The 23,123-nt window shown below is 53.0% G+C and overlaps 4 protein-coding genes across 4 annotated transcripts; 1 reads left to right on the top strand and 3 right to left on the bottom strand.

Annotated features, from left to right (window-relative positions):
• Window positions 1-1,514: 1,514 nt before the first annotated feature.
• On the top strand, window positions 1,515-5,177 carry G6M90_00g103400 (uncharacterized protein; the record flags this gene model as incomplete). The annotated part of the gene is made up of 2 exons (XM_014690522.1): window positions 1,515-1,627; window positions 1,700-5,177. The coding sequence occupies 2 exons, from the start codon at window positions 1,515-1,517 to the stop codon at window positions 5,175-5,177; spliced, it is 3,591 nt and encodes a 1,196-aa protein (XP_014546008.1).
• Window positions 5,178-5,931: 754 nt separating this feature from the next.
• G6M90_00g103390 (uncharacterized protein) lies at window positions 5,932-6,447 on the bottom strand (the record flags this gene model as incomplete). The annotated part of the gene is made up of 1 exon (XM_014690523.1): window positions 5,932-6,447. The coding sequence occupies one exon, from the start codon at window positions 6,445-6,447 to the stop codon at window positions 5,932-5,934; it is 516 nt and encodes a 171-aa protein (XP_014546009.1).
• Window positions 6,448-7,161: 714 nt separating this feature from the next.
• G6M90_00g103380 (uncharacterized protein) lies at window positions 7,162-8,124 on the bottom strand (the record flags this gene model as incomplete). The annotated part of the gene is made up of 1 exon (XM_014690524.1): window positions 7,162-8,124. The coding sequence occupies one exon, from the start codon at window positions 8,122-8,124 to the stop codon at window positions 7,162-7,164; it is 963 nt and encodes a 320-aa protein (XP_014546010.1).
• Window positions 8,125-13,212: 5,088 nt separating this feature from the next.
• adv-1 (Transcriptional regulatory protein pro1) lies at window positions 13,213-15,057 on the bottom strand (the record flags this gene model as incomplete). Its single annotated transcript, XM_014690525.1, has 1 exon — window positions 13,213-15,057. The coding sequence occupies one exon, from the start codon at window positions 15,055-15,057 to the stop codon at window positions 13,213-13,215; it is 1,845 nt and encodes a 614-aa protein (XP_014546011.1).
• Between the last annotated feature and the right edge of the window lie 8,066 nt (window positions 15,058-23,123).

Here is a 23,123-nt window from a genome sequence, read left to right as displayed (position 1 = left end):
GCTGCAAGTCTACTCCGTTCTCCGCACCAAGCTGGGAGCAAAGTGTTCGGCCGCCATCCAATCACACAGCATGCAAGTGACGCCCATCGTCAATTCGTCGCCTTTTTCCTTCCTTCGTCCCCTGACGGACCAATAAGCAGGCAGCTGACATGTACAATACCGGCCTCCCAGGACCCCGATTCTCCAGACATCAGCTTGCTCAGCGTCCGCACGCGTTGCAGTGGTTGTGTGGTTGCATGTTCCCGTCTTGCTCGTTTCCGCGTGTTCAAAACCTAGTGTGCCAAATATATCCCACCCTTCACCCAAGCCATTCGAATTAGCTGGACATTGAGTTTGGCCAGGCGGGGTCGACGGGATCAGCTCCATCAAATTCAATCTTGGCTTCTGGAAAATGTCAAGTTCTAAATAAAGACGCCTGCCATGGGAGCGACGGTGCGACCGCAATACCTGCAATCGCAATTTGCCACCACCACCAAGCCGACAGACGAAAGTACGGGTGGCGTGAGGGGAAGGGATATTGGGTGAATGAACGGTGAACGGTGAACGGTGAGCTGTTCAATCTGCTGTTTTGCCTTTTTGGGGCATCAATTGATTCGCCCAACCATCCACCAGCCCCAGCCATGACTTGACACGAAAGTGGTCAAGACGGCAGAGTAACCTTAGAATTACCACTGATGATGTACCATTGCGCTGTGACTGCACGAGCACTTGGAAATGTCGTGACACATGCCAGCATGCGTCACTTCTCTGTCCTACGACAGGCGCTCACATGGTAGATGGACGAATGCAGCGGCGGGAAGATGGCACCAGACTGGCAGCAATGGGGGTGACACAAAGGGCGACTGACGACGTATGTTGCAAGCGTTCAATGCAGTCCATGACGTCTGTTTAGCTCGATGAAACAACGGCGCATTGCCAGTGGCGTCCAAGGTGCCCAAGGGATGGCATTGCTCGCACAGTCGTGAGGAACCAGTTGTTGATGTTTTGGCAAGATCAACCGGACATTTGTATCAAATCGGTCCAATGAATTGCTCTGTTCCAAGCGTCCGCCGACTTGACACATTGTAGACTGGATGGACTGGCACGCTGTCCCCTCCCTGCCGTAGCGGGTTGGCGGGTCCCGTTAGCAGCCCCAGTAGCCTAATTCGGCCAGCTGCCCTCCCTGTACATGCACGGGGCCGCCACCGCCTGGGCGCCTGTTGTTCATCACCTCCTCGGTGCCAGGAATCGCCTTCAATCTTCTGCCACCAGTTGACCCGTTTGGGCCACCTTGTTCCGCACTGACGCTACCTTGACCTCCGCACACGGCAATGCCCCTTCGCTTCATACTACCTTCGTCTTGCCGTTTTCCCGACTCCCTCTCCAACAAGCATCCGCGCGACGTCCTGTCAAAACCCTCTTGGAACACCATGTCAATCTTCCGCAGCTTCGCAACCTCATAATTCCTTCTGTGCCCGCGTGATTGCCGCAATCACCCGCCTACCGCCGGCCCTGAGGAAGCATCTGACCTCACCATGGACGACCTCGTCGTGACAGAAGAGCGGCGTTCTAGCATCGAAAAGACACCCATCCAGGTCGCAACCGACTCCGATGCCTTCCATCGACTTCCCGACGAGATTATCGAGCAGTAAGCTAGCCTTCCTCCTATGGCCCGCCGCCTCATCTGCTGTTGCTCCTGGAGATATTGACGTGCCACAAGAATACTCCTCGCCGCTGAACCAAACGATTTCGCATCTCTGATTCTCCTCAACAGCAAGTGGAGAGCAACATCTCAACGCCCTCACCTTTATACACATCAATTGGCACAATGCCCGTCCTATGCAACCTCACATTCCCCGGTTCCCATCGCCGTAGATGATAATCTGCCCGCGCTTCGCCGCCTTTTTGCACGCGAGGTCAAACGAAATCTATTCGAATCTTATATGCGCCCCAAACGGACCTTGATAAAGTTGGTGTCCAATTCAATCAGCTCTTCATCATGTCCTGGTGGAGAGGGAATGCAGTTTGCCTCTTCACCCAGAGGCCAGCACCTTCTGGCGTACAACTCGTCGAGAATTTACGTCATCGATGTCTGCAGCCCAACAGTCAACGTTAAACGGGAGTTCAAGATTCATCGACGACCAGCTTCGGCCTGCATTACTGATGATGCACATACCCTTGCTGTGCTGTCGAGTGAGATGCAGGTCGATATTTATGATTTGACCCAGTCGCCACCACATCGAGAGCACTCCCTGATTTTGGACAACAAACCACAGACAATTGCAATATCCGCTTGCGGTGCCGTTCTTGCTGCTGCATATGATGGAGGTATTGAAGTGTCTTCGTTGAAATCGTCCGCTCTGGCGACAGAAAAGAGAGCCGTCAAGTGTGACGCGGTTGATGCCTTGGCCTTTTCACTCGACGGGACCCAGCTTCTGGGCACTACTGTAAACTCGTCTCCGCCGTGTACTGTTGTTCTGACAGCACCGTACTATGACCCTGGTAGTCAGCTGTTGGAGGAAAATTTGGGTGCCATGTGGACTACCTCGATCCTTTTTCCGAATACGAGTCGTGACTGCAGTCATGCCATATGGTTGCCCGATGACGAACATGGAGAGCCCGAGTGGACATTCACCTATGATCGCAGCTTCGAAACCTTTCGTGCCGTACGCCTCGATGATCTCCGAAATGGGACAACTTATTTCACTGGCCCGATTCCGAATGCCAAGTTGCAGACAAAGCTGTTGCCATGTACTCTGCCCGCCACCACCTCCCAGGGAGAGCTGGTTTCGGCAGGGTTCCAGGGCAACGAGGTTTGGATTTATGGCATCCCCCAAGATTTGGACGCTATACCCGAAGCACCACCAGCAACTCGTGATGTTACGTCGAATTCGAACTCTCCAGGACTAGGCAGGCATAATAGTACCCAAAGCAGCTTGTCCCGTCGCACCTCGACACGCGGCCAAGATGGTGCTGAAGCCGAACGGGTGCCTCAGTGGCAGGCTCTCTGCGACAAGCTGCGGAACAATCTAGTAGCTGGATTCAAGGTTACCGAATTAAGTGGTGTTGGCAGTGTCAAGTGGGTTGGAAACTTTGGAGAGCATTCCTCCCACGAACGGCTTGTGGCTACTGCCACAGGAGTCATGGGTCCAAGACTAGTGACGGATGAGGAGGACATCGACTTTGTTGATGGTGGACGTATTGTTTTGCTGGACTTTGATTACGGCCTCGTGAACGGGGAGACTGTAGAAATTACGATTGAAGTGGGAACAGACGGTGCCGAGCCACTGGCCGAGCAGCGACGTGATTTGGAAACAGAGGTGGCCATAGTCCGACGAAGAACCGTTGCCCAGAGGCGAGGAGGCAGTGCTGCTCTTCTCCGAGCAGCAACCACAGCAGCCGGACGAGAGCCCCTTCCTTGTCTAATGCAACCTGGCAACAAGGCAGACGACAATGACGATGACGACCCGTTGGCCCCAAGGACTGTTGGACAACATCCAATCAACCGCCGAACCGCAGAACCGACTTCTCAGGTTGAGGAAGAATTTGCATCCATGGAGGAGCAGGAGGCTCTTGATGCACCCTATGCGCACGCTAGCCCTCGGTCCGGTACAACCCTTCGTCGGGCAGCTACGGCCGCGGCCGTGAATCGGCGACTGAATCCTCGCACGGCGGATGGCCGTCCTATCGAGTATCGTCGGGCAGACGGCCGTACCGAACATCCTCACGAGAGTGATGCCGACAACTGGGTGCCTCCTCCGCCTCCTTATCAAAAAGAAGACCCTGGTGATATGCCTGTCTTTATGCGCAGACCTCCGGTGGCGCCAATGTCGGCTACGGACGACTTATCAGATGCGAAGAAATTTCCACATTCCGCAGGTGGTTCGACCAGCGAGACTCTCGATAGCTCTTTAACGTTAGCCCTGGAGCATCCGCCGAATGCAACTAGGGATGGGACTCCGTACAGGCGGACTCATCATCAGCATAACCCAAGCGAGGCTACGAATATCGACAGATTGCAGGTCTTGGATGTACCTCGCCCGAGATCTTCACCTTCTATGCTATCAGTTCAAGCAGACGACCTCTACGACGTGTCGCCGCCAGCTTCTCCACGCATATCGTCTGCGCATCCTAGCGAGCCCGCGGCGCCTCAGGATCAGATGCCGTCACCTACGTCTCGTGGAAATAGTTCAGCTGTAGCCTCTTTTGATACGGCCCCATCCCAGCAATGGACTGAGTTTCCCGTAGCGACATCAGTGGCTGGTCCCTTGAGTCCTGGCTCTAGCACTGGGCCTGGAGCTCGGCCCGGAGCGCCAATATTGGAACTGCATATCCCTTCATCTGCGTCGAATGTTGTTCCTGCCCCAGAAGCAGAGCCAGCTGTCAGGCGTCTGTCTAATGCCCGAACGTGGCCTAAGCAACTTCAGCCAGGAACACAGTCAAACATGGGCCCATCACAGCAGTTTTCGGGGCATCCCTACACTGCTCCGCCTTTGAACGCTACCTCAAACGATTTTGCAGCGGGCTCTCTTCCGCCCGCGCCGAGTTCCTCTCAGATTGCGAGCCTGAACAAGAGAATAAGTCAGGGCAATCCTCGCCGACTGTCGGGCAATATTTTGAATCCGCAGCTCTGGATGGGCAATGGCCGCAGTATGAATGAGCCCCTTGGCTCACCGTCGCAGAACCAGCCCCCGCCCATTTCTGCGGAAGAGGAAAGGTTTCATGTTACAGAATTTGATCGACCTCTCATCATCAGTACACCAACCGGAGTTTCCGGATTGCACGACCCGCCTGAGCGGCGAGGGTCTTCTGCACACGCAGAAACTCCTATACTTGCTCCCATTCCACGACGGCCACGACCTGCCAACTTCCCGAGAACGGGGGGGACTGCGCAGCAACTGGAGAATATTTACAATAACCAGCCTGCTGCGGCCTCATTGCCTCCTCATATGCGCTCAACTGCTAACGCCTTGCCCATGTGGATGAGAACCCCGTCAAACTCGTCGCGTAGAACGCCTAACAGCGTCAACAGACGCCGCAGCCGTGCGGAAAGAAGCGCAGCAAAGAATATGAAGGACGCCAAGAAGAAGGGGTGGATGCCGAAGAAGAAGAAGAAAGAATCCCTCTCAGATAGTACCGGATGGGTTGACATACCCACTCCATCGAAGCCGAAGGAGAGCAAATGCGTCCTTATGTGACGATGTGCATGGCGAAGACATGGTTTTTGAGCGAGTTTTGCCTGTTTTTTTTCCCCTGTCATATCAGGCTAACTTTTCATTTGTATGAGCACCTGGGCCTTGGGGGTTTGCCAACATGTTTGAAATAGGATTTGATTTTGGAACAAACCTCGTGGTGTGGCACCACTCGTTATACACGGCTCGGGGATGGAATTGCAGGAAGCGGTTTTTGAATATCCATTGCATAGCGTCTACGTTGTTGTAGTATCATAGCCTGTCGTTTTACAATCAATGCTAGAAAGCATTAGTACTCTGCGCCGTCGGGTAATATTTGCATGGTGACGTAGATACTGGCGTGTAGTTGGTGGTGATGCAAAGAGTCGGCGGTCACATACATGTGCAACTTGTTACCAGGAACATGGAATACAGATGCGGCCACGGACAATCTATCTCTAGGAGCTGCGTTCAAGCTGCAACTGGATCGGGAAGCTTCGAATTCGACGGCTCATGGCTTCGAATTCGACGGCTCATGGCTTCGAATTCGACGGCTCATGGCTTCGAATTCGACGGCTCATGGCTTCGAATTCGACGGCTCATGGCTAACCTTGTAGCGGCTTAATCGACCCGACCGAAAGGCCTCGAATCTGATGTCAGCAACTTGGTTCAACGCAGTCATCATCTTCTAGGCCCGCGCCATCTTGCAGCGTGCTTGTGTACACCTGCGGCAAGGGCAGGTTGCTTGCTACGGGACTCGACTTGACTCTGGTCAGAATGCCTACCGCGGACACACGATGCGCCACGGCGTCTGCCCCAACGGCCGCCGAATGTCGGGTCCGCACCGCCGCACCGCCGCACCGCCGCGACCTGCGGGCCCGTCGCCGTCGACATGTCGGGTCCATGGGTCCACCGGTTCGTCTCGCCTGGCCTCTCCGCCGGCGGGCATCCCGACGTACCACGTTGCCGCGCGCAACAGAAAAGGGGTCGGGGCACGACTTGACGTTTCTCGAACGTGCGCATCCAACGCGAGGGCCTTGAATCTCGCCGCGGCCGCGACTGCCCATGGCGTGGCCGGGCCAAGATGCGCGCTTTGGTCAACGATGCCGCGCGGGGAGGTGTCGTCTGCCGGCGCGAGCGTCCGATCGCGCATGCCGGATACCAGGATACCAGGCTGCGCTGGGGGATCCCGATTCTGGTGTCTGCCCGGTGCTCCTGACCCGGCCGATGGGCCTGAGCGAGCTGGTGCTGAGCAAGACCAAGGTGCCAGCGCATTGTGCTGGGCCGCGCGGGCCATGATCACCCGAGGATCCGAGGCTGCCACGTCTTGGCGTTTTTGAACAAGCTCGAGGACGGCGCCGCGTGCTATTGACTATTGACTACAAATGATGAAGTTTGCTTCATGGGTGAGTCTGCGTGCCATCTATGCGCTGTAGAGGTGGCAACAGTGAACACCGCGAAGGGTGCGTCAATACTCGGTTCGCAGGCAGACATTTTCCCTGCAGGACTGAACCTGGGCTCAAGGGGTTTCACAATCAAAAGGGGTCTCATGCAAGCTGCATGCCATTGTCGACTTTCAAACAATGGCCTTTCATGGAAAACCACAGACAACTCGCCTAGCCATGCCCGCACGAAAGGGGCCTTTGCGCCGGGAAAAAAAAAAGACTGCTTTCATCACCAATGACGGAGTGCCCAACAAAGAATCCGTGTCTACATCCTGCACATGTGTGCAGCCAACAAGGTCTATTACTATCGGGAGTATCAAAGAATTAGAAAAGAAAAAAGACTGACTGCCCAACACGAGATCCCCAACTCCAGTCCAAAGACAAACGAAATTTCGATGCAAATGGCTCGTAATTTTCTTCACCTGTTCATGTACATTATGTATTGCCCTTTATCGCACAGCCCCTTGTCAAATGTCAAAGTCGGCATCACTGGCCACTTGCATTCTTCCGTCTTCGTCTTGTTGTGAAGGTGCCACAAACCCTTTCAAGGCCGGCAGACGTATTCATCACAAGTTTGGTGTCGCTCCGGGAACTCGTAGTCTCTGGCTTCCAGGCACGTACCCCCCGTTGCGATGAACGCCGCTCATGTCCGCTTGGTCCATCAGGTCGCTGAATGTTGTGCCACGGTAATTACGGTGGCTGTCGTTGCCGTGGCTCACCGTGTCGGGGTCGGCAAACACATTGATGTTCTCCCGGCTTGGCTCATCATAAGCGTCTAGTGTCGAGATTCTGCGCGACTGTGTGTGTGTGCCTCTCATTTGCCGAATGGGTGGCAGACGTGCGCCGACATGTCCCGTCCGCGCGTTGCGATCGTCCTCGGATGTCAAGGATGATCGTGACAGGCGCGATGACTGAAGAGAAGGGTTGGGCGAGTAAAATCGATTAGGTATACCCGAGTGTGCGTTCTGCGTCTGGCGCTCTGGCAGGCCTAGAAACCGAGAGCAGCGGTCCATGAAAGAGGGTCCCTTTGGCGGTGGAGGAGTGTGTTCTTCCTTTCGAATAAAGTCTACACGTCCGGCTTGGTTATTTAAGATGGGCGGAGAAATCTCTCTAAATGCCGGGGACCTGGCGGATTTTTTCGAACGGCTTCGTACGCAGAGGAATATTATTCCTACCAGGAGAAAAAGCGCGAGACCACCGCCAACCGCCCCTCCAATGATGGATATCTTCTCGGCCCCGAGAGAAGATGAATTGTCTTCTTGGCTCGCACCTGTTGAGGTGGCCGCGGCTGCTTGCGCTGTCGAGGTCGAAGGTGATGTAGCTTCTGGCTTGGCCGTAGGCGTCAATGTTGGAGTCATGCCTGGGGGCGCTTTGGACTGATCCGAGTCCTTGGTGCACGACGAGCTATCCTCCGAGCAGGTATACCCGAAAGGGCAGCAGAAATTGCTACCGCATGTCGGTAGTTTGGCGCCGTGCGCCGTGGTTTTTATCGGAGCGTCTGGATGTAATGTCGGGTCTTGTTCGGACATGTCGCAGGTGATGGGTTGGATCTTGGTACACGAGCTATCACTCGGGCAGCAAATGACTGTGGTATTCCCTGCCAGAGGGACGCAGTTACTGCTTGTAGGGCAACACAGCCCTTCCGAGAGACCCTGCGACGTACAAGATGCTCTGCCGCTTGCTGCGCAAGTATCGCGAGCGAATAGTGCCGGGGTTGGTTTTGAAGACACGACGCCTGCGAGAAGCAGGAGCCGAAGATGAGGAGGCAATCTGGCCATTGTATATTTGAGAAGTAATTTTTCTTTCTGAATATAGTCGAAAAGGCGATTATTCGTTGCAGACAGCAGGCAAATACGTTGGTTTGATGACGAGGTGAAAGTTGCGGATATGCTGGTGGTGATAATGATGTCGCTGAGGGGGGGGAAAGCGTTGTTGTATAGCACAAAAGTTGAATAATAAAAAGACAGAGGAAAGAGCCGTTAACAATGGTGCTACGATATCTCAATGATGTTCAGTTCATGAAAAAATGCATCAAGAGTCCCGCTTGTTCAGCAGTGGTACAGACAAGGTGGGTGGGCAGACGAAAGGCCATTCACTAGAAACTGGTCAGTCAAAGGACAGCGGGACCACTGCAAGACACATGCATGGCGAACGAAGAAGGCAAGAGTTCAAAAATCGTGAGACCAAGAAGAAAGGTCCAAGGAGTCATGCGTTCACTCCAGCTGCTGCTACTGTTCATTCCTTATTTTTGCCGCCGCCGTTACTACCACGTCGAAGCTCTTGAATCTTGCCCACACCCGGCCGTCACGGGCTCGCCCACTGCAATCGAATCGTTCACAGCTGCGCATTGTGTTTCCGCCAGTTCCGTCGTGGCCTCCTGGCCTCCTTTGACCCTTGGCTAGTGTTCAGTCTCGCAGGCGTTAAAACCACTCGACCACCGATTGCGCGGCAAGTGTGTCACTGAAGAGACGCCGAACAGGGAGACACGGCATGAAGGGTGGCCAAGAGCCCATTTACAGGTTGGGAAGAAAAGGTTCCGGATCGTCTGATGGGACGCTGGGGAAAAGGCAGAAAAAAATCCGACCTGGTCGAGAGTATCGACTGGACACTGAGCGTCGGCAGATTTCGCTTGCGACACGATGGCGCCTTAGGACAGCCGAGTCGCTGCCAAGCGTGTGAATTGATTGGCCAGAGATGAATGAGTGTTGGTGCAGGCGGTTACGGGCGATGGCGGGAAGGCGGGAAGGCGGGGGGCATCATTTGCTGGCGCTTGCCGATACCACAAACACAGCAACTGCGGGGTCAGTGCTCCTGCCATTTCTGCCATCTGCCATTGTATGCTTGCCTTGTTGCCTTGGTACCTGCTGGCTGCTGGCTGCTGGCTGCTGGCTGCTGGCTGCTGTCGGCAGTCACGCCCAACAAACGGCGCCTGTACTCGGTACTCCGTACTTGTCTGCTAGATCTGCTCCGCCATCAATTCATGCTGACCTGCCAAGTTTTTTACCCGCTGCCCATGCTGTGCTGCCTCATTCAATCCGCATTGCCGTACATGCAAGCCATCGCCTCTACAAAACAATAGTCTTGACGGCTCGGAGATATATTTGGGACCCTACAATACGACGGCCACGGAACATTAAGCCACCACCTATCCTCAGGCTGGCGGCGCCCATCCACTTGTGTCCTCCTGTCAGCTTGCGACTCTTGTTTTGCATAGATGGACTAGAATACTCAAGAGTACCTTATAGCCCACGGCAGAGTATGTTTGCCTTCCAACAAATACATATGTGCCTAGGTACTCCGTACTCACACACAATAGCAGATGCTCAACGTTTTGTCCCCCGCTTTCAAACATGGTCGAGCTGTCAAGTTATGCCAATATCTCCATGACTTGGGAACGGAGTTTGTCACCGCAAGACGACAATAAGACTGCCCAACTATAACCAGGTATACCGGACATTTCATGCATGTACGGAGTACCTGCTTAGTAGGTGGTGCAACCACGGTGCGGTTACATCCATATCACCTCGCCTCAACACGCTCAACACGCCGCAGACCCCATGTCTCTCCCCCGCCCCGAATATTTGCCAACTCATTGCATTTCAACCAACAAGTGCAGCACGGCGCCTCATTTCAAGGCCGGCTTCTACATGATGGAGGCCCAGCCTTCCATTGCATGCCGAACCCGATGCTCGGAAATAGCAGACAATGCCCAAGATGCCGCCCCAACGATGCATCCCGCCATACAGCAGCCCACAAACACATGTCAATGGTGCATCATCCTTGTCCGGCCCCCACGCCAGCGACGCGAGTGACGGTGCATTTCATCAAGCTACCACTTCCAGATGGCCTTGTTGTAAAAAAAAGACAGGTATTAGAGCAGCTTCACTGTCCCAGATGAGGCGGGGATATCTGCTTCTCTGCTCGCTTTTACCGTCGTACTCTTTGATCCTTGCCATGTGCTACTGAGTGAGCATTGAGTGCGGCTGTACACCTCGTCATCAAGAATGGAACGCTATGTTATGATGGACAATGCCACTTGATACAAGAACCAGCAACATGTCATCTGCATGACGGAATGGAGGCTGCCCTGTATAGAGTCAGCCAGGCTGCCACTGTTATCTTTACAACGTCCGAATCGCGCCTCCATAGCAGCCCATGCAATGGTCCGTACTCCGTAATGCGCCTCGGATTGCCCAGTATTGCAAAGTTTGGTAGCAAGTCAGCACGCCGGCCCTAAGCTGGCTCCAATCTTCCCTGTCCCCAAGTGCTGCTTTTGCATGTCTCCTGACAAAGACAGGCATCATGAGACCAGACACCATCAGCCTTAGCTTGCCAGACGTGCAGCATCGCGAAGCCACTCACCTGCCGAGATGGCCTCGACGCCAACCCGCATCGCCTTGATTTCTGCCCATGGCCGTCGTCATTTGGGTCTGCAGAAATACCACCACGCTCTGCGTCACCCGCCACCCCCAGGTCCCGTCCCCGCGGCATTGTCCCATCAATGTGCAAACCTCCATCATGCATCTCAAGCAGCCATCGGTCCTTGGTCGCGCCGCACCGCCCGCTACGAGGCATTTCCCCCCCTCTTCCTGCCCAGCAAATGCGTCCCTCTCGCCCTGTTCGGCCTCAGCTAGGAGCATTTGTACTGGATTCCGCTTGAACCAGCGGCCATAGCTTCTGTCCTCTGCCCTGTCTGCCGAGGACGCGTCTACGCTCACACCCTCTGCAGGCCAGCTGCCACAGTTCGTCGACACTGTCTTGCAAGCCCTTCCAGCAATTGGTTCCCCAGGGTGCCGTGGGACGCAACGTATCGCCTTTTTGTTGGGATTAACATCTTCCCAGCACCGCCATTTTCCCCGACGCCTGGGTCAGGCAAAAGCTGCGCGGGTCGGGCAAGCTGCGTTGCAGCGAAGCCGTTCGGCTTACAAAGCACAGTAGCACTTCCCAGACAGCCGTGTTACATGGTCGAAAGCTAAACCGTTCGGCCATGAATTCCGCCTACGCCACGCCACAAGCCTGTCGCCTGGGCCTCTTGTTAACGAAGAAACACCTGTGCTTTCTACTTTCTTGTCCTTCTCTTTCTGTGCGAGTAAAAGAGACAGGCAACAAAGGGCCATACACAAACCGCCGGGTTACGCTTCTTTGTCGAGTACACGATGATTGATTGACGTGCTGCGGGAGTAGCCGTTTTGTGAAGACGAGACTTGATTCCGTGTTGAAAGGCCCCATTGTTTTGGCCGGGGTGTGCTCGCCGGTACTCCGTACACTGTAAAAGCCAGCCAAAGGTTTAATCTTCACAGCACAAAATGCTTGTCCGTTCTGTGGCGGGCAAAGTAAACCTTGATTCTGCTGCAATACCGTAGCTGCCTGCTCCCGTAGCCTATACATGCCTCGCGCACGCTCGGGGTATTCCGCACAATTCACGACCCGATGAGCGGGGAGATGAATGAAGATAGTAGTAGGAACAAGGCGTCGGGCGCACCGCATCTTCATCTCACATCATGGCGTTGAATTCGGAGAAATCTAAAGATAGCCCTTATCCTCTTCCCTGTACAACGTGAAGCCACGCGCATCGCCACCCACTAAATAGACTTTCCGCTTGGGCTTTTTAACCCGTCAATGGAAACCAGGAACACACCACATGGCAGTGATGGACAGTGAGGATGCTCATGTAACGGTCGATGGGCTACGTCGGTCAGACCAAGTTGATTGCCGGTTCCGTCTGTGCAAAGGCCATCTCCGATTCACTGTTTCAAAAAGACACGAACTTGTTGGTTATTGGTATGGGTATTTGTATTCATTTGCTATGTACGGGATGGTATTGTCTTCCTCCTCTTTCAGCAGCCCTCAACGGGCTGCATATGCTGCCTTACCCTGTCCCAATGATGACCCCCAAATTCCAAGCCAGCCCTGTACGCGGGGGACTAACGAGTGATGCCTGCCAGAATTGTTTCCCTCTGGAACCAAGAATGTAAATGTCCTCAAAACCCAACAACGGCTGGAAAAAAAACTGCAAAGGGAAATGAAAAAAAAAAACATCATGCGTGCCTCCAGATCCCAGATCATAACCAATCGTCAATTCATCAAGTCCCGTCTCTCCCCCTAACCCCGTCATCCATGAGTTGTTCCAAGTGTTGAAAATGTTGAAGAAGGCTTCTCTGTTGCTTCTCTCTGTAAAAAAAAAATGGTGTGACCCCGGTAAGCCTCGCGGCGTCCTCTATGTGAAGTCCCATGCCAGTAGGGTATATTGTAAAAATCAAGGTGGCTGCGAAGCCAAGAACGATGAACAGAAAATGAACAGAAAAAATAGTCATGATTGGGCAAGACAACAAAGGTGTCTGAGGCAATCGATGCAGTAGCCAGCAGACATGCAAGTGAAGAAACAAGTTCCAGTCAAAGGTATCCTGCCTTTTGGTCCACACAGACTTCAAAGGCAGGCGCAACAAAAAGGAAAGGAGAAGAAGACAAAAGGCTAGTCGACAGAAGTGAAATTCTGCTTCCAGTCTTGTCTGAACACAAAGCGTTTTGACAACCCTTTTCCAAGAAGACCGGCTACTTTGAAAGGAGGCTGGATTCATGCCATGCCATGCAGCTGCGGACATCTAGACAAGGCATTTTTAAATCAACAAGAAGTCCCAGCCCTTTTCTTGCATGATGTCACGCCAGTTGACGTACGGCTGCATAATCTCAGACGAGCATGATCCAGGAGTCGCAACCTGGGTCAAGCTCTCAGTTCGTCTCCATACTTCTCTGACGACCGTCACCATACGGCCGAAAGCGCCGCACATGGCGTCATGACCAAGCAGAGCGACGCGCTCTTCGAAGAAAGATCGGAAGTTGCTTCCAGGCAAGCTTACGGACCCAGCAATGAGGTAGACCCAGACAAGGCTGCGATCGTATCCCTGTGGTCCAGAGGGGATGAATTGAAGTGTGGTCGTCAATTTCTCAATTAAAGCTCGAGGAGAAGGTTGGCTTGGGCTGAAGCCAGGAATTAAGCTGCAGAGATAGATTCGAGCAGCAATTCGGAAAGCCGAGGTAATATTCTTGCAGAGCTGCTTGGGTGACAAGATGCCACTGGCATTAAAGGGCATCTTGGGGCCGGTATCGCCGACTTCGGTGAGAGTGAGCTGCTCTCCCAAAGCGGAGACGTGTTGGCAGAGAGTGTAGTCGTCCATGCCGTCCTTTTTGAGGGAGTCGAGGCAGGCAATCTCAGAGATGAGGTACATGACCCGGTCCTCGCAGCCCATGAGCTCGCGGAGCCCGAGCTGGGAGTTGACAGGAGACAGGTGCTTTTCCCGGTATGTGTGAGCAAAGGTAGGCGAGGTCCCCTGCATGGTGGCGCCGAGAATGTCAATCCAGGCCGTCAATGTCATGTTGAAGGGAGTCGGTCCAACCTGGCCAGCAGGGTCGGACACGAGCCGGGGAAGGTCGAGCTTCTGGACAAGGCTGATGGCAGCCTGGAAGTGCTGGTGCCAGGCGATATCCAAAAGGCCATCATCAAAGCGGCCAACGATGCACTGGAAAAAGATGAGGCCCAGAGTAGCTTCTAGGATCTGCTGGTGGTTCTCGTCACGCTTCAGCGACTCGCAAAGCGAAAAGATGGTGGCATAACGGTGCTTCATGATATCCTCATCAATGTCCTCGGCAGGCAGGTTGGCGTGGGTCTTGAGGTGCTGGGCGGCAATACTAAGGCAGCAGTTAAGAAAGACACCGTTGGACTGCAGGGCAGGAAGAATCAAGTCGGAGCCGACCGACCCGTGCTGGTTTGACTCCAGGATAGGGAAGATGATGGGCAAAACATATTGGATGAAGTGGTCCAGTAGAAGCTGATCGCTTTCCTCCAGCTCAATTCTGAATTGCTTTGATCCGTTTTGTGAGCCGTGCGCAAAGTCAAAGAAGTTGACATTGAGTGCCTCCTCGGCCATCGACTCCCGTCGCTCTTGTCGAATGTGCTCGGTCCATCCGTTCTCGAATTGGCCAGACGGTAGAATGGTTCCAGGAGGAGGGGGAGTCTGGTAAGTGCTGAACGTGGCCACATGGGACTCCCTGAGCGTGGGAACATCATTGACAAACATTTGTCGCTCCGTCTTGACATCAACTTCATATGGAGAGTAGCCATTGAAGACGTAGTCGGGGTGTAGTTGGGCGTTGTACGCGGTAAACTCGGTTCCATTGGGCGGGCTGTTAAAGTTGAAGCCATCAGAGTAATGGGAGTCGATGGAAGCAGACCTTGTGCGATCCATGGGGTCCGAGAATGTGGCCGATGTAGGCACCGAATGCGACAAGCCCGGAGGCGGGCTGACAGAGGTGTGAACTGAGCTGGAAGTCTTTTCTGCCAGCTTCTTGCGCTTGATGATGCCTTTGATGTCATCCTTTTGCTGTCTTCGAGCATCATTGTTGCTCCACCAGATGGGTCGCTTGTATTCGCATAGTAGCCCAAGGTGTTTGCAGGCAGTGCACATCGGTGTGCCTTCATCACACTTCTTTCGTCTTAATCTGCAGGTATAGCAGCCTGTCGGGGAAGAAAAGAAGAAAAGACTGTTAGCTTCAAAGCGTTCAATTGAGCACGAAGTGAGGTTGCGAGGTGTGTAGAAAATTCACTGGCAAAACAAAGATGGAGAAAAGGGCCAGACAACCAAAGAAAGGGCAAGAAGCGGCCGTTGCGACTCCCTCTTTTGTTGTTGGTCTCGTGTAAGTGAAGAAGTGGGTAAAGTGAGGAAGGTGCGTGTAAGTCGGACTCGGCATTTACCTGTTCTTGACCTGCGGTGCATCTGCGTCTTTGACTTTGATTTTGTGTTTCCATTGTTCGCTTTTGAAGCCGGTTTTACCTTTGTACTCTGCGCAACTGTCATTTTTGCAACTGCGTCGGATGCTCCCTTGGAGCCGTTGCGATAGTCGGGGGGCGAGGAAGGCATTTGTATGGTACTGGACGTGCTCGATGCTGTGTGTGAGAGCTACCGAACAGGGCAACCAAAGAGCAGCAAGAGAAGCTTGCAGGGATCAATTGATAAGGGGCGTGTGTTCAGAGGGGGGTGCCGTGAGTGAGAGCGGAGACAGCTACCCTGCGGGAGGGGTGCTTTGGCACAGTGCGGGCTGGATTACTGCACCGTGGCTCTAACTGCGAATCCAGAGGCTGGATGGACAACCAGTCCGTTCCGTTCGTAGTCCAGGGTTGGTTTTTCCCTCCAGGTCAACAGGTCCCCGGCGTCGATCCGATAGTCGACCGTGGAGCGAGCTTTCCGCCTGATTTCCCTGGTCCTGGGTGGCTGACCAAGACTGGTCTCGAAATTAGCTAATTATGTGTCGCGTTGCTGGAGGCTGTTATCAGTTCCTGAGTGGTCAAGACGTTGCGGTCGACTTGTCGTATCAGACAACTGTGTGCACACAGGCTTTGCCGTGTTTTTCTGTTTTTGGGACCAAGTGATTCTCCTTGTCCGTGCAATGAATGACTGGTGTCGAGCAAGTCCGGCTTGCTCTTGACTGGAGATGGCGCTTGAGGGCAGGAGAAGATGACAGTATTAGAGTCTCGTCTTATTATGTATGTATTGAGTGAGGGCAGAGAGGACCCAACCAGGGGCAAAGGAGAAAAGAGGGTTAAATGAAAGAAAAGGCCTTTTTGGCAACACTTGGAACTTCTCGTCGTCTACACCAGGAAAGAAAGAAAAAAAGGGCAAATTAATGGGCAGTTGAAGGACGGCCAAAGGCTTATATCATGGCCGCCATTCGCACAGCCAAGGACGACAAGTTGGCCAAGTTGACAGCCGGTTCTATTTGTTTCTATTTTTGAACCACACACTAATTGGGCCGTCATTCCACGGTTTAAAAAAGAAAGTGAGAGAGTCTGCGCTTAGAGAAACCAATGAGGGGGGCCCATTTTCGAGGCCCGCCCAGGATTGGCATGTTCGCCAGCCCTTATGCTCTGCAGACCAGGGTGTCACGTCGAAAGAGGAAAGTCACGCAGCTTGCTTGCTTGCAAAATGCCACCCACCCTGCTTTCTTTGCCCGCACATGCCGTACTGTACTGTACATACATGCATGCGCCTTCTAGTTCCGCCGGCCAGCCGTAAACCGGATGTAGATGGCTGGCAAAGGCCCGTGTCAAGACTCAACGGGTGCGAGTGTCTTCTGCTCTGGAAACGATAGTCGTTCAACGTCGGAGCCGGCTGGACCATGAGTGAGGGGTCATCGGCTGGTCTATTCGCCCGAGGTCAGGCCTCTTGCCCGTGGTCTTTGCTTCATTAATCGCATGCAAGTCGGAATCAGCTGTGATGCGTTTTCACTTCATCTCCTGTCACCTGTGTACTCGAAAGGACCATCATGGCCAATGCCTCTTCAGCACGGACGGTCCAATGGAATGGAATCAATGACACCAAGTCAGAGAGAGATACGGAGTAGTATGTATGTATATACCGAGTAGCTGTGTTGCCAAACTTGAAAAGTCCATGGCAAGTAGCTTGACCTTCCACCAGCTAGCTATGTGCCTAGTGGTTGGTCGTGGCGCAAACACATTACAACCCAAACGAGCGGCGTGTTTTCGCCGCTGTTTTGGTGGACAGGTTGAGCTGTGCATATGTATGTAGTCGCAAGGCTTCGGATGTCATAGTCCACTGTCATCTAAATGGACATCTGCAAAGCTCCATGTCGGCCCACGCAGCTCTCTCTCTCATCTCTAGAGTACCACTCCGGTCGGTTAAGTGCATAGATGCATCTTCACCTATTCGGAAGTTCGAGGTAGCATGCTGGTTGATCTCTGCCCAAACTTGACGGTACACCAAGCAGGGCCACGCATGCTAGAGCAGTAAAAGATGTCATGTCTCGGACTCCAGACCAGGGCCACCCGACATGGTCCTCGACTCCTCCCCTCCCCCCTCCTTTTTCTTCCTTCCCCCGGCACGATTGATGCCAGGCCGTGTGGGCGACATTTTTTTTCATTCCAGGAGTCCTGTGGCTCAATATACGAGCCTTCAAGGTACCGAGTGCATATTACAAAATCTCTCAGCACCAAACCATGTTCCCGGGTTGCCCATGGCCTGATGCCTGATGCCTGCCATCATGACTCCACGTGAATCCGCTCACGCCGAAGACCTAACTTTCCGTCACTTCATGAATTGAATTAATGTGAAACCTGAGCCATTCACAGTCATGCTTGAAAGAATGAAGGGCAAAATAGAGACGGCAGAGAAGATTGTTGGCGGTGTGAGATGTGGATATTCGATCCACGGTCTGTTCCCTTGGAGCAGCTATCCGAGAGCGGCGAGCCATGTCTCGGGCAGTCGTCGAGCAAAGACGCCATGTGCGTATGACAAAAGAAAAGGCAAGCCTTTCTCCCTTCTCAATGAAGGTCTCGTCAACTCTCTGTGCAATGCATGGGATGGAACACGGAACACGAAGAGCTTGGTGGACATGCCAAAAATGGAGCATGGCCTTTATCGGTACCCTGTCCTAGATGCAGAAGCTCAACAAATAAATGCAGTTGACCAAGGGCCTCGACGGCCGGCCATGGACTTACAAGTTCAACAGCCGAATTGAAGAGACTTGGAGAGTCACGGCACGCTGTGCGACACAGTCACACAGCGCACACAGGTACATGTCCCGTCTGCATGTACATGCTCCGCACATAGCAACGTGCCAGCAACGTACCACTAGACGGTATTGCTCACCTCGTCAGCTCTCCGTCCTGTAGGGAACTGACGAACCAAACAGAGTCGCATCCGTGGCGGCATAGTTTTGTCCCTTGGGCATAGTGCGCATTGGTGGCATTCGGTGAGATGCCATGATTCAACGTTGATTCGCCAGTTGCATGTGACGAAAAGCTGGCTCGTGCAGAAGCGGCAGGGGCCGCGGGACCAACCGACAATAGCGCTGCCATCCAGCAAGGGTCTGGGCTTAGGCGAAGAGGCACTTGGCCATCAAGATTGGCTATTCTCTGCAGGACGCTAGACATGGGGACAGGGGATTCAAGCCCCCATGTGTCCAATGGCATTGGCGTCATGGCGCGCTAAAGATCCACCCCCAGGTCATAGTCAACAGACTTCGACCGCCGAAGCCAGGCAAGCGTCCGTGCCATCTACTCCGTTGGACATGTCTAGTATGTCTGTATGTACGTGCGGAGTCGGCAATGTCATCCAAGGTCCCCGATGGGGGTTCTCGGAATCTTGTTTCCGTATCGTGTCGTGCGTTTCTAGTAACCGGCGATTCTCGTGGCCATAGCGGCCATGATGGTCTGGGTTAGGAAAATGGCTAATGAAGGGGAAGAGGGGGGGGAAGAAGAAGAAGAAGAATGTTCCGTGAGGATAATCGACAGAGCTAGTGAAGGAGAAGGAAAAGACAAAAAACCACCAGCAGGTGCGCCGCGGGAAGGAAGGAAGGAAGCAGCAAGTCAGGAGGTGGGACCACGTGCCTCCCCGAGACGGCCATCACCCAAACACCAGCCCTCTTCAGCCATTCTTCATCGTCCTCTCCAGCGCCTTGAATACGCCCTTCAGCTCTGCCTACGTACAGGTTCTTGTCGCCCTTCTTTTCTAGCCTTGTGCTTCGGCAAACAGACTTTGACGCCTGGGCGCTTGCCGAAACGCGACAGCTGCCAAAACAGCCGACCTGGAATCCTCTTGAGTGCTTCCGTGCACAACCTGCATCCCATGTTGACTCGGATATTCTGCTCCAATTGACCCCTCTTTTAACGTGGTAGTACTCCGTAGTATTTGGGCTAATTTTGGATCCTTGTCGCCGTCGCCGTCATTTGTCTCGCGGCCGGCGCTTACGCCATGTTCGCAATGTTGGCGGCACTACGTTATCTCGACCACGACGCTAACAATTCTGAATCTATTTTTAATTTAGCCCAGATTAACCACATGTCCTGTTGTATGTACATATGTACATACACAACTTGGTATTTGGGTCGCTGGGAAAACTATAACCTGAAATGGGGCCGGTCACCGGTGATGGTGCATTTCGAAAGCTGGGGAAGGCACCTGAAGGTGAAGGTAAGCGAGATAAATGGTCAATGCTCCCAATATACCGCCTTCGTGGAGGCATTATTAGTACTTGCATCAAGTTCAACTTTTTTCGCGATCCGTCAGGTTTGTCTTTTTCATCATGTCTTGACGGTTAGACGTGTTGCGCAATGTTTGCTTGTGGAAAGCTGGGACCATTCCACGAATTATCAAATCCTCCTTCGCCCAATCAATGTCGGTCAGTCGCATGGTGGAGTTGGCAATGGGCGGATGCCGTACTCGTCAAGTGCCACTGCTCACATAATTAATATTGCAAGCACTCCCTAGGCCGAGCAGGGCACAATGCTCGTGACTATCACTTTTCAACTCTTTTGCCTCGTCTTGTTCTGAAATTACATGTTCCCCGGTCCAAGACCCTCACGGTTCGTGATGCCATGCAGTCGGCCGTGGACCCATTTGCCGTCGGCGTCGAGACACACCGCCACAACAACTGTCGTACATGTTGAGGTTCATGCAAAGCCAGCCTTAGGAACGGTTAAGCAAAGCCCATCGTGCAGCGCCCACAGCTCCACTCATGAGTCCATGACGAAGTAAAGCTTTGCTATGGTGGAGCGTCGGGAAATCGAGCCGGTTGTGCAAGCTTAGCCATGAACCAACGACCTTTATAAGTGCAGAGTACCCGGTAGTAGTTGAGCAATGCAAGATGAAAAAAAAAACACTCCATGTCAAATACAACCAGACTATCAAGGCCCCGGTACAGTGTCACCACAAACGCATCATGCAAACACTCAACCGCTCCAAATTCCTACCATAAATCAAGGGGCTCAGGAGAGTTCTGTGTCCGCCCCCTCTCCTTCCTTTTTTTTAAAGCATCCGACACATTTAATCCCAGCCACCAAAAAATATCATGATTTTATTTCGTCTTCAAGCCACGAGATGGTAGGATGCAGGCCCCGGCGTTGCAACAGCCATGGGTCCCTCTGTTGGCGCAAAATGCAGATCAGCCGTCGGTCAAGCATTAATCCATTGTGAGTGACCTGGCTTTTTGCTCAGCCGGATTGGACCTGGCTTAGGTGTACATACATAAGCTGCCGCAACCACGATGTGGGAAAGGGAAGGCGATGGTAACGATGCGCCATGTTTGTGATACTGCACTACTAGTTCAGTCTCCGCCGCTGCTAAAGCCGGCTCTTGTCTTAGAGTCCCAAGCCTGTGTTGCCCTGTAGAAACGGTGCCGATTTCATTTCTGTCTTTCTATTCCATTCGTGTCTTAGGCCAGTGGTATTATAACATCGCACAGTCTTTGACGGCGTATTGATTCGAGATAGCGTCGGCCGAAACTCTGCCCCAACGCCATGAGCTCTGCATGTCATCAACAGAGGGGCAGGGCTCGGACGCGGATAGCGGCATTAGCCTGAAGCAACTGAGCTACCCTTCAATTTTCGACTTTGAAGAACCAAGACTAATAATACTAGTTGGCGAACCGCAGTAAGGAGCCCAGAGAACTGTGTTGTCATTGACACGTCCCAGTTATGCAGTTGGACGTGATAACTTCGACCCCGCATTCATTTGCCATCCATCCATATCCATACAAAGTCTGTCCAATTGAACTTTGCTTTGAAGAGTTGTCAGAATCGACAGGGGATTGTTGTTTTCGAGAACCATGATATACTTGTCCCTGTTACAGTTTCCAGGTTCCACAGGAGCTTCAATGTTCCGCACTCATCACAAGTCAGTTACGGAGTATACCATACGGAATGGCCGGTGTTTTCATAACGGCCGAAGCCAGAAGCCGCGACCTGCGCTGGGATTTCCGCTTTAGTTCCACTAATTGGTCTGATCACCCGGCTCATCAGCAGTAGTCCGGGGATGAGACATCTTCTGTGCAGCGTCTTCTGCCACTATCTTACTCCAACCAGCCAGGATCAGTAGTGTTGCGCCATCGCACACTGTGCATCAAAGCAGGGTCCAGGCAACTCACATTGATCGTCTGCACACCCCTTCCCCCCGTTAGCCCGCTCTTGGCAACTTGTGCAATATGCTAGGGTATATTGCTTCCCCAAATCTCATGGTCTTCAAACCCCTTTGCTGAAAATCGTATTTCCACGAATACCAGCGGGGGGATGTCCGTCCACGGAAGTAAAAGAAAGAAGACCTGCCAGTGGGTTTTACATGGCATCCCTGTCATTACGGCTTCGTCGAAATTTTCGCAAATCGATTCAGGCTCTCGACGGAGTGTGCGGCCCGGCACCTTACGAGCATATCGGCAACCCGAACGTGCTGCTAGAGCCATAGCAAAATATGTGGCTGAGAAGCTGGCTTTCTCACCCGTGTCCAACTTGCCATCGTAGCGTGGCAGGTGTCGCTTGCGAGCCCGGTTTCCTTCTTATTCGCCTGTCAACTTTTGTTCATGGTACTGCTGACATTGACCGCCTTCTTGCCAGCATACTGACCAAAGACAGACACGATGCACAGCAGCAATTCCTTGATCGTCGTGCACCTGACCATTTGTTGTCACAAAAGGTCTCGTGGCAGGATGCCATCGGCCGAGACTTGCGTCTTAGCTGGTCGAGAATCCAAAGAGGCGGTGGCATCCCGAAAACTCCACATCTTCCTGCTCGTTACAATCTCCGCGTCTCAGATTCCGCAGCGATTAAACTATCACGCCATTGAGTAAACTGTTAACAAGGGCATGGCCTCCAAGTTCTTTTGTCGACGGACCAGGTTTTTTGCAGTTGGAAACATACCGACTGGGGGATCTCGTCTCCTGTTAAACAATTGGCCAAGTAATGAGGGGTACCGGTAGTATCCACGATGCTTCCCGTTCGACCAACACATGGTCGTCCCGAAAAAAAGCAAGTAGAGCCCCCAAATTCGGGGGCTGGTGTCTTCTACCGTGTTGTCCGTACTGGTCAAGAGCGGAAACAAGTGCGAAGCTGCAGAACATTATTGCTGCGGGAACAGCCGATGGTTGATAGGATGGCGACGAAAACGTACTCCGTAGCCTTTCAACAACCCCAAGCCATAGCAATACCACTAACCAACGAAGAGTTTCTGGGAATGCTGACCATGGCTGGCCGACAGAAGTAGCACTTTGAGAGATCTTTTTTTTTTGCTCTGGTCAAGTCAGCAACTGTTATTGATGACCGAGACCCCAGACGTGAATATAGAACACATCACATCACACCGTGGCTATCCTTCCATACGAGTACTCAGAATGGCAAGTGCTCTTTTGTCGGTGAGCCAATGCCGTGAGTCACGGGTAGTGGATATGGCAAATAGTGCATCGGTTTTAATGCCAAAACCCTCCCCACTTGAGTTGGTGACACTTTGATAGACAACCAAGGCGATGGAAATATTGATGATGTTGTAGTCGCGGTCGCGGTCGCAGTATTCAAGACGAAAAATAAGATTGCAGAAGGGAAAAAACACGGTAGTTGCCACCCAGCGTCTCAGAGCTTTATGTATACGGAATATAGGGCTGATTCACCACGGTGTATCTCCTGTCATGGGAACACGGGGATGCTATGTTTACTAACAACTCGTGAGCCTGCTGCAGCCGGGGAATCGGGAAA

Source organism: Metarhizium brunneum, chromosome 6, assembly GCF_013426205.1.
Source record: "Metarhizium brunneum chromosome 6, complete sequence".
In the NCBI taxonomy this organism is placed as follows: Eukaryota; Fungi; Ascomycota; class Sordariomycetes; order Hypocreales; family Clavicipitaceae; genus Metarhizium; species Metarhizium brunneum.
This window is presented reverse-complemented; position numbering and strand designations above follow the sequence as displayed.